Source organism: Hyla sarda, chromosome 11 (assembly GCF_029499605.1).
Source record: "Hyla sarda isolate aHylSar1 chromosome 11, aHylSar1.hap1, whole genome shotgun sequence".
Classification (NCBI taxonomy): Eukaryota; Metazoa; Chordata; class Amphibia; order Anura; family Hylidae; genus Hyla; species Hyla sarda.
Window position 1 is genome coordinate 31574282 of NC_079199.1, and position 9085 is coordinate 31583366.

The 9085-nt window shown below is 40.5% G+C and overlaps 1 protein-coding gene across 1 annotated transcript in view; it reads left to right on the top strand.

The window, feature by feature from the left end:
* Positions 1-7900, top strand: part of MAP3K9 (mitogen-activated protein kinase kinase kinase 9) — a 72385-nt gene extending 64485 nt beyond the window's left edge. The window contains exon 11 of the mRNA XM_056544898.1: positions 1202-7900. Coding sequence (XP_056400873.1) covers positions 1202-1677 — 476 coding nt within the window. The 3' untranslated portion in view covers positions 1678-7900. The remainder of the gene's footprint in view (positions 1-1201) is intronic.
* Positions 7901-9085: the final 1185 nt, after the last annotated feature.

The window sequence follows — 9085 nt, forward strand, 5'->3', positions numbered from 1 at the left end:
ATGGTGGATAAGCAGCCCCAAACAAGTTCCAAAGATATTCAAGCTGTTCTGCTGGCTCAGGGAGCATCATTGCGTGAACTATCCGTCGACATTTAAATGAAATGAAATGCTATGGCAGGAGACCCAGGGGGACCCCACTGCTGACACAGAGACATAAAAAAGCAAGACTACATTTTGCCAAAATGTACTTGAGTAAGCCAAAATCCTTCTGGGAAAACGTCTTGTGGACAGATGAGATCAAGATAGAGCTTTTTGGTAAAGCACATCATTCTACTGTTTACCGAAAACGGAATGAGGCCTACAAAGAAAAGAACACAGTACCTAGAGTGGAATATAGTGGAGGTTCAATTATGTTTTGGGGTTATTTTGCTGCCTCTGGCACTGGGTGCCTTGAATTTGTGAAAGACATCATGAAATCTGAGGATTACCAAGATTTTGGGTCGCACTGTACAGCTGTCAGAAAGCTGAGTTTGCATCCAAGATTTTGGGTCTTCCAGCAGGACAATGACTCCAAACATATGACAAAAAGCACCCAGAAATGGATGGCAACAAAGCGCTGGAGAGTTCTGAAGTGGCAGCAATGAGTCCAGATCTAAATCCCATTGAACACCTGTGGACAGATCTTAAAATTGCTGTTGGGAAAAGACGCCTTCCAATAAGAGAGACCTGGAGCAGTTTGCAAAGGAAGAGTGGTCCAACATTCCGGCTGAGAGGTGTAAGAAGCTTATTGATGATTCTAGGAAGCTACTGATTTCAGTTATTTTTTCCAAAGGGTGTGCAATCAAATATTAAGGGTGCCAATAATTTTGTCCAGCCCATTTTTGGAGTTTGGTGACATTACGTCCAATTTGCTTTTTTTCCTCCATTTTTCTTGGTTTAGTTCCAATACACACAAAAGGAATAAACATGTGCATAGCAAAACGTTACTGAAATCCTTTTCTGTGAGAAATACTTCATTTTCTTGAAAAATCTCAGGGGTGCCAACATTTACGACCATGACTTTATATCGACTCCTTCTACACAAAGCTGTAGTAAAACCGACTGAACCATGCCTGAGAATGCTAAGTTTTTACACTCTTGCCTTTACAGCCATCAGTCTAACGCAAGCCAAATGTGTGGCCTAACATTGTCAGGAGTTCATGATCTAATAAATACATATCGCCATATGTTCAAATAGAAATTCTGGTTTCTCTTACTTTAGGTGTTGTGTCCCCAAACCGAGATCCACATGAAGTTCCCCGTCTTCCTGATCCTAATTTGGTGTTCCCCCCAACACCACGGCGCTGGAACATTCAGCAAGATTCTACACTGGAAAGACCCAAAACTTTAGAGTTTGTTCCAAGACCCCGACCTTCCACCAACAGGCAAAGACTCGACTCATGGTGGTTTGTATCCCCAAGTAGAAACCGTGGGGAATCCCCCGCTAATAGTTCATGCACTGAAACCCCAAGTAACATGGACTCCTGCTTTGCTAGTAGCAGTGGGAGCACAGTGGAGGAGAGGCCAGGATTCTCTGGCTTCATCCCTGCTCATGTGATGCACCCTGTAGCTGAACGAACACTACTAGACGTGGATGTTGAAGGCCAGAGTCAAGATAGCACTGTTCCGCTATGCAGAACCAAACATAAAACCTACAAAACAACAACCTGTGAACAAAAACATGAGTTCTGGTCTTAAAGTGGCATGTCTGTCTGCAGCCAGCAGAAGCGTGACCTGATCGCGTATCTTGCACTGAATGCACTTTGAGGATTCATAAGATCACTGGAAGGCAATATGAAATTTAGTCATTATGCTGCTCGCCCTGATTATCCTTAAATGCGCCTTTTCATCCCGAAGACTTTGCAATACTTTAATATTCAGAAACTTCAACAATCCAACAAGCACTCCTTTCTTGGATTTTATTTTAACTTCCCCTAGATGGAAAAAAGATCTAAAACAAGTATCCAAAATTATTTTATTTTTTGTCCGTCTGTCGTTATTTTGTTGACATTCCACTTTTTTTTCTCCATTCATTCCAGTCAAACACTGTCCTGATTCTTTTTCATGTTAAGGATTGTTTTATGTCTTCAATGATATATGCAAATGTTTGCCCTTCTATGTATTTATTGTGGTAAACTTCTGAGAAAGTGACCTCTAATGTTCATCAGTATGTATATTACCCTCCCATGCCTTTTTATATTGGCAATACTAATGCTGTATCTTAGTATCAAACCTACACTTTGACGCAAAACAAAAAAAAAAATTGTTACATTTTGTGTAGCCTGAGGCTTTGACAAAATTGCTTGTCTTTGGCAAACGTATCGTAATGCTGTTGAAAATTATTCTCCATATCTGCATGATTTTCCTATTGTTTAAATACCAGAACGTGCCATTTAGTTTTTTTGGGGGGAGGGGGTTTGGGCTTTCTAAGTAAACCCTGAACTCCTGAAAAGAATTGCAGTGCAAAGCTATTACTAGAATACAGAATGTTTGCATATAGCCTTGCCAGCAAAGTGTTGAAGAGAAAGCTTAGATATCGCTTGACCAGTCCCTATCCAATTTTCTAATGTAGTTAATAGAGTAGAATAGTGGTAAGCAGCATGCTACAGAGATAAGTGATGGGGTTGGGATTTCTGTAATGCTGGACCTGACTGTTAAACATAGTTTTACAGGAGTCTGTGAATTATAGAGCATACGTGTGATTGAATTGACATAAGGGCTTAAGAAATGTTTGTCATAGTCGCCCACACTGACCCAATTTGGCTTTTCCCCTGGAAAATATTTCATGCATTGAATTATTTTTAGATGTTTGAGGCTAATGTTGAAATAAGCACTTTTCTCACATTGTCATCTTTGCATAGTTTTCTATACTTGCACTGTTAAGGTGAACATATTTGTGTCTTATTTATCTTATTTCGGGTTTACTCGTAGTTGGCCAGCATTAAGCTTTAAGTGACCTAGCACCATTCAGAAATATTCTTTTCTAAAAAAAAAAAAAACTGCTTCTAATTTAACCAGCTCCTTCCTCCAGTCTCTTTTTTATGAGTATCTTTTAAGGTGTCCTTATTTAAAGAAGCACTCCAGCATTTTCTTTTAACGTGTTGTTCCAGTTTTATCAACATGCTGTAGAAAAAAATATATAAGCTGAGCTGTGGTTGTTTGCTATGGACAAATCCTTTTTTTTTATCTAAGACAGAATGATAAATCTGGGTAATAGTGCTTTTTTACCAGTGTAATATGTGTCATCCCAGCTCAGTTGCATCAATACAATTTGAATATTTTTCATTATGGGCACCTGTGTCATGTTATACCTGTTTGACTATTAGCCAAGTGCTTACTTTCCTTAAAGTCATTCTCCTCTTTGTGGAGTACCTCCTGTAAAGGACACAGCTCAACAGTATCGGCATCTATCAAGTTTGCCTGACAGCTCTCCATGCATGGTTCTCTTTGGTTTCTCTGTATGTTTTTTTTTGTGCCTAGGGATATAATATCTTTCCTACCTAAAGGACCAGCGGTGTAGTGATATAGTAGGTGATTTCATCCATGTATGAGTTATACACCTCCCCTGACCCACACTGCCTGTCTCTGTTATCTGCCATAGCTATGTGATAGGAGTCCACTGCAGATCTGCTACAGAGCTCAGTAGCTATTAATGCCCTTAGATAAAAATTAGCAAGTACAGTGTGATAAGAAAGCCAGATGAAATGTAGGCTACAGGGCCACACTTATGACTGGACTAGGCAAACCAAATTAGAGGCAAAATATGAAACAAAATGGTACTTCAACTAAAACGGGCATAGACAAGAGCTTCTACATTATATTTAAGAATTACCTTTTTATTAGGCAGAAAGGATCTTTTTAATCCCTTTAGAAACTCTTTAATGAATATATTATAGATGTCATAAATGCTGGTATCTTTCCATTTAAGTAGCAACGTTCTAATGACTTAAACTGCTGCTGGAGACTTCTTCTTGAGATGTCTTTTCATGGTCCATTACAGGCGGATGCGTGTGCTGTCAGGGTGCATTCACACCACGTTTGGGATCCAGCTGCCGTATTGCCAACACGTGGTGTGAATGCACCCTCAGATGGTTCTTCATGGAAGCATCCGGTCTTTTGAACTCTTTAGTTAGTCAAGCTCGATGTTATTGCAACTAAAAGACGCAAATATTGCGGTCCTTCAATGTACCCTTTAAAACCGTATATGTACTTTTATATTCTGGTTATGCCTGTTCTGTATGAAAACACGCACAGCCTGATATATAGCCTACAGCTGGATTCATAATTCTGCTAGTTGTCGAACCAGTCCATTTGCCAACAGAAACATTCCCCAACTCATGTTTTCTGTCTTTGACCAGAATAATTTAGGTACCTGATGTTCAGTCTGCAGAAGCCAAATCTGTAGGTCAAGATCAGTACAGACACAGAGTAAGTAGGGATTGCTTGGAGGATTTAGGCTCGGCGGGCCATCGAACTTCCACATGGTGTTGAGGATGAGAGTAGGCAATAATACAAACTTATTTAGGATGAGTATATGGTAAATAATAAAGAAAAATATGTAAATTTATACTTGTATAGTAAATATAAAATTCTGTTTAGAAGTGAGCCTACACTAAAGTGACTCAGATGAGCATCACTAAGAGAATATGGATTGTGGCCGTGTTCCATCAGAAGAAAAGTTTGGATTTAAGTCATCAGCCATCACATTAACTTCTACTTATTGAGACTCTAAAATCATGTTTTCCCTTTGACTGCAGAATGAAAATTTAACAATCAATATCCCATTTACGACAATTTAATTATCTTGAATTATCCAGCAAGGCAATGAAAAGCGGCATCCTAGTAGATATCCCTTCATCTATTGCTGTGGGCCATTATTTCTAGATTGGTTTCTGCAAACTTGCTGCATATTTCTTCATCTTTTTCTAAATCCTCTCTTTTTCCAGTGACAGCATAATCCCAACTCTAATTATAGTATTGACATATCCATTGTTTTTCAAGCTGTCAAATTTTAGCCGGTTTTTTAATTCTTTTTTAGAAGTGTAAAACTAAACTGTCTGCTCTGTGGGGGTCTGCAACCTTATGATTTCTCATAAAGAGTATTATCCACCAACATGTATTTATCAGATATTGAGATCTTAATGATGGATCTTTTCTGATGTCTGCTGCATAATACTGCATAACAGTTGTAGCCAAGGATTGTCAGGCGGTGCGTTTCTAGCAGCCAGTCTAACCTACGAGGGTTGTCTTCTCTGGATGATCTGCCGTAGTTAGAAGGGTTCTTTGACGTTAAAATGATCCCAGGGTGTTCTATTGCTGGGACATTTTGTGACTTGTGGTAATCTCTAGAGAAATTAAGAAATTCTCGGTTCTGCAGTTCCACCGCTGGGGGGTTAAAATATTAGACCATTTCCACAGAAATGAGTGGTTTGTCCATGTAATGCTTGGACAAACTGGATCCTCCAATGCAAGAGATTCTTCTTTTTTAACCTGTTTTTACTCTAATAGATGGCTGACTCCCCTGTTTCCTTACTGTCCTCCAATATCTTATTTCAAAATGGGTTTTTAAACCTGATATCCTATTTAGGATTACTCTGGGTTTCTTTGTTTGGGATCCCCAACAATATGCTGGAGGGAGATGCTGAAGTGTGGGGGTCAGCCATTCATCTACATTTTCCGTGAAGGTGCAGTGGATACTTTTAAAAAGTCTACATTTCTATTTTAACCACTTCTTCTTCTTTTTTTTTTTTTTAAGGTTTTTACAAAAATCAGACCTTTAGCAGTGAGAGATCCTTAATTCTTATTAGCGCCCCCATAATCTGTTCTGGAGTTGTTCAAATAACATTTATTTATCAAAAGACCACTTCATTCTAAAATAAAGTCTCCTAAAGAGCCCCTCTTTGTATCTTGCATGTTGTTCTTAGCCCTTAGTTATTTATGGAACAACTTTTTGATAAAGCACTGGATTTACATTTACCACCATTCTATGCAGCAGACCCCTCATTACTTAAGTGCTGCCTTATGCTGAGATTCTAGAATTGATCAGTTTGAAATGACAGAACATTAAAAAGTATAACATTGAGTGTATCTTTTAAACTTGACAACTTTAACCAAACTTCTTTATAGTTGTATATTGATTTATAATGATGGAACAAATCTGAACACTCCTGTCCTTGCCTGCTCAGGATGGATCATCCAGATGTACAGCATGGAAATGAGTAATACTTACCCTAGCTTGTATAATGTGTAATTCTCAGTGGCACTGCCAACAAGTAATTGCACCGAGCCTGGAGCATGTATATTTCTGGTTTAGACTTTTGTGTCCTTTATTACAGACACCAAACCACTTTTTGAAATATTTTTTTGGAATGATGGAGTGGGTTTTTATCGGTCTGAAAGAATGTGAAGTTTGTTCTAGTCTAATTCAAGTCTAGGACCATCTTTTAGTTACTATGCATATATATCAATATTTTAACTTTGACATGTCAAAGGGGTACTCCGGCCCGAAGACATCTTATTCTCTATCCAAAGGATAGGGGGATAAGATGTCTGACCGCGGGGGTCATGCCCCCTCCCATAGACTTGAATAGTCAAGTCGTCATGATACTCCGGCCCCCTGGTCGGCAGTTTGTGAGCTGGCAGGGCGACGGGCAGCTCAAAGAGGTGGGTGCCGAATGCAAGATTGCAGGGGGGTCCCCAGCGGCGGGACCCCCGCGGTCAGACATCTTATCCCCTATCCTTTGGATTTGGGATAAGATGTCTTAGGGCCGGAGTACCCCTTTAAACTTGTATCACATGGGAAGACAGAGTTTGCAGGACGAAGAGGCAACATGGTTGTAAAGACCTATGTCCCTATTTATTTATTTATTTATTTTTCTACCTACTACAAAGACATCCATGTAAATTGTCAATATGATATTACTACAATTCAGAATGGTGTATTAGCCTTCATTCTATCTCTGCCCCTCAATAATCCAAGCTATTCTGTTTGTTGCCTAAATAAATGCAAACACCTGCCATATGTATCCTAATGGATGAAATTATACCAACCATTGTGTTTTTAGAATAATATTCATATACTGTTATGAACTATATCTTGCACGAGGGCTCCTAAAAGATGAGCCGTGTCAGGCTGCATGTACAATATGCTCATCAAATCTAGTTTATGTTGGCTATTATATAATTGTGTAACCCAAAAAAGTTTTAACATGAAAAGTAAAAACTTACATTTTAATTGTAGGCTATAATAGAGTACAGAGAGACCTGTGAATGGATGCATTATAATCCTGCATACATTTTAGGAAAATTCCAAAGACCATATGTATGGTTTTGGTTTAGAAAATGTCATTTAAACACAGGTGGCCTTTGGCTTGAAACATTAGGTCTTGAAATACTTCTGCCTGACAAAGATGACTGACTTTGTTCTGGAAGTAAAGCTACTATAAATGCTGTAATGCTCAATAATTTGCTTTTGTGAAAAAACCTGGGAGCATACAGTCCAGTCTATCAAAATCATGTTATAGAGCAGGAGGAGCAGAATTATATAGTTTTGTGTAAAATATAAATAAATAAATAAATAGGTAAGATACAAAAAAAATTCATAAAATGTGTTAATGGAAATCCCTACTAGGGATCGACCGATATGTTTTTTTTAGGGCCGATACCGATGTTCTGTGGAGATTAGGGCCGATAGCTGATATCTTATACCGATATTCCGGTATAAGTTATCGGCTATTTATCCCCCCGCGACACCGCTGCAGATCATTGATTTAAAGTGGGCGCTTTAAATCAATGCACTGCTGTGGCTTTTGCGGTGCCATAGGCCGCCGCCGCCACCACCCGCTTCTCTCCCCCTACCTGTCAGGGTGGTCTGGGCCATCCATTCTTCCTGTAGTGTCCGGTGGCATTCCGGGTGGAGGGTGAACCGGTCCGGGCTGTCCTTCTTCTCCGGGGGTCCTCTTCTCCACTCCGGGCAGGCTCTGGCCTAGTACGCTGCATAGACGCCGCTACGCCGTGACGTCAGGTGCGTCGCTGCGCACGGGCGTCACTGCGCAGCGGCGTCTATGCTGCGTTACTAGGCCGGAGCCTGCCCGGAGTGGAGAAGAGGACCCCAAGAGAAGGACAGCCCGGACCGGTTCACCCTCCACCCGGAATGCCGCCGGAAACTACAGGAAGGATGGATGGCCCGGACCACCCCCATTACAGGTAAGTTTAATTTTGTTATTGACTCGGAGGGTGGGGGAGGGGCCCGACCGGTATAGCGGTATGGGCAAAAATCCATACCGTGGGAGAAAAAAAAACGGTATCCGGTTCATACCGGTATACCGCCCAGCACTACGGTGGGGGGTGCGGTGGGTCGGGGGGGGGGGCGGTGCGGTGCGGGGGGGGCGGGCATTATCGGCTTATCGGCAAGGTAATTGCCAATACCGATAATGCCCAAAATCGTGATTATCGGCCGATAATATCGGCCATAGCGATAATCGGTCGATCCCTAATCCCTACTATTCTGAGTTTAGGAGTACAGTAGGTGGTCTCATTCAGTGATTAATAAGCTTTCCTATATAGGCATGCATTCAGATATAGCTGTCAGTCATTCATTAGAGCCACCCACTGGACTCCTAAGGGCAGAATGAATATCCAATGAAGAACCAGCCATCTATTTTGGTGAAGACTTGGGACATTCATCTCAAGATCACAGGGGGGCCAGTAGTCTAATTCCCCTATTATCCCCTATTCTGTGGATAGGGAAAAGGTCTTAATGGGACAACCTTTTTTAAGCTGCCAATACATTTTGTGTGAAAGTCCTCATGTAGAGTCACCTCTGTGTATTTATACTACTTACAGACATTGGAGCAGGGTAGATGTTAACAATAGGCCTTGTTCCCTTTCTGTTTCTTCATTATTGTCTTGATTTTTTTAGCTACTATCCTTAGACTTTGTTGCAAAAATGGTGTCTGAAGATACAACCTGGAGGCTTCATTTGTCTGTTTTTAGGTTGTGCGCCTCTGCATATCTAATATACAGTATGATTTGATTGGGTTCTTGGATTTTACAATTTTGTACACCAACCTTTTTGTGTTGGCATTTTAGCATTGTATAGCAGTAT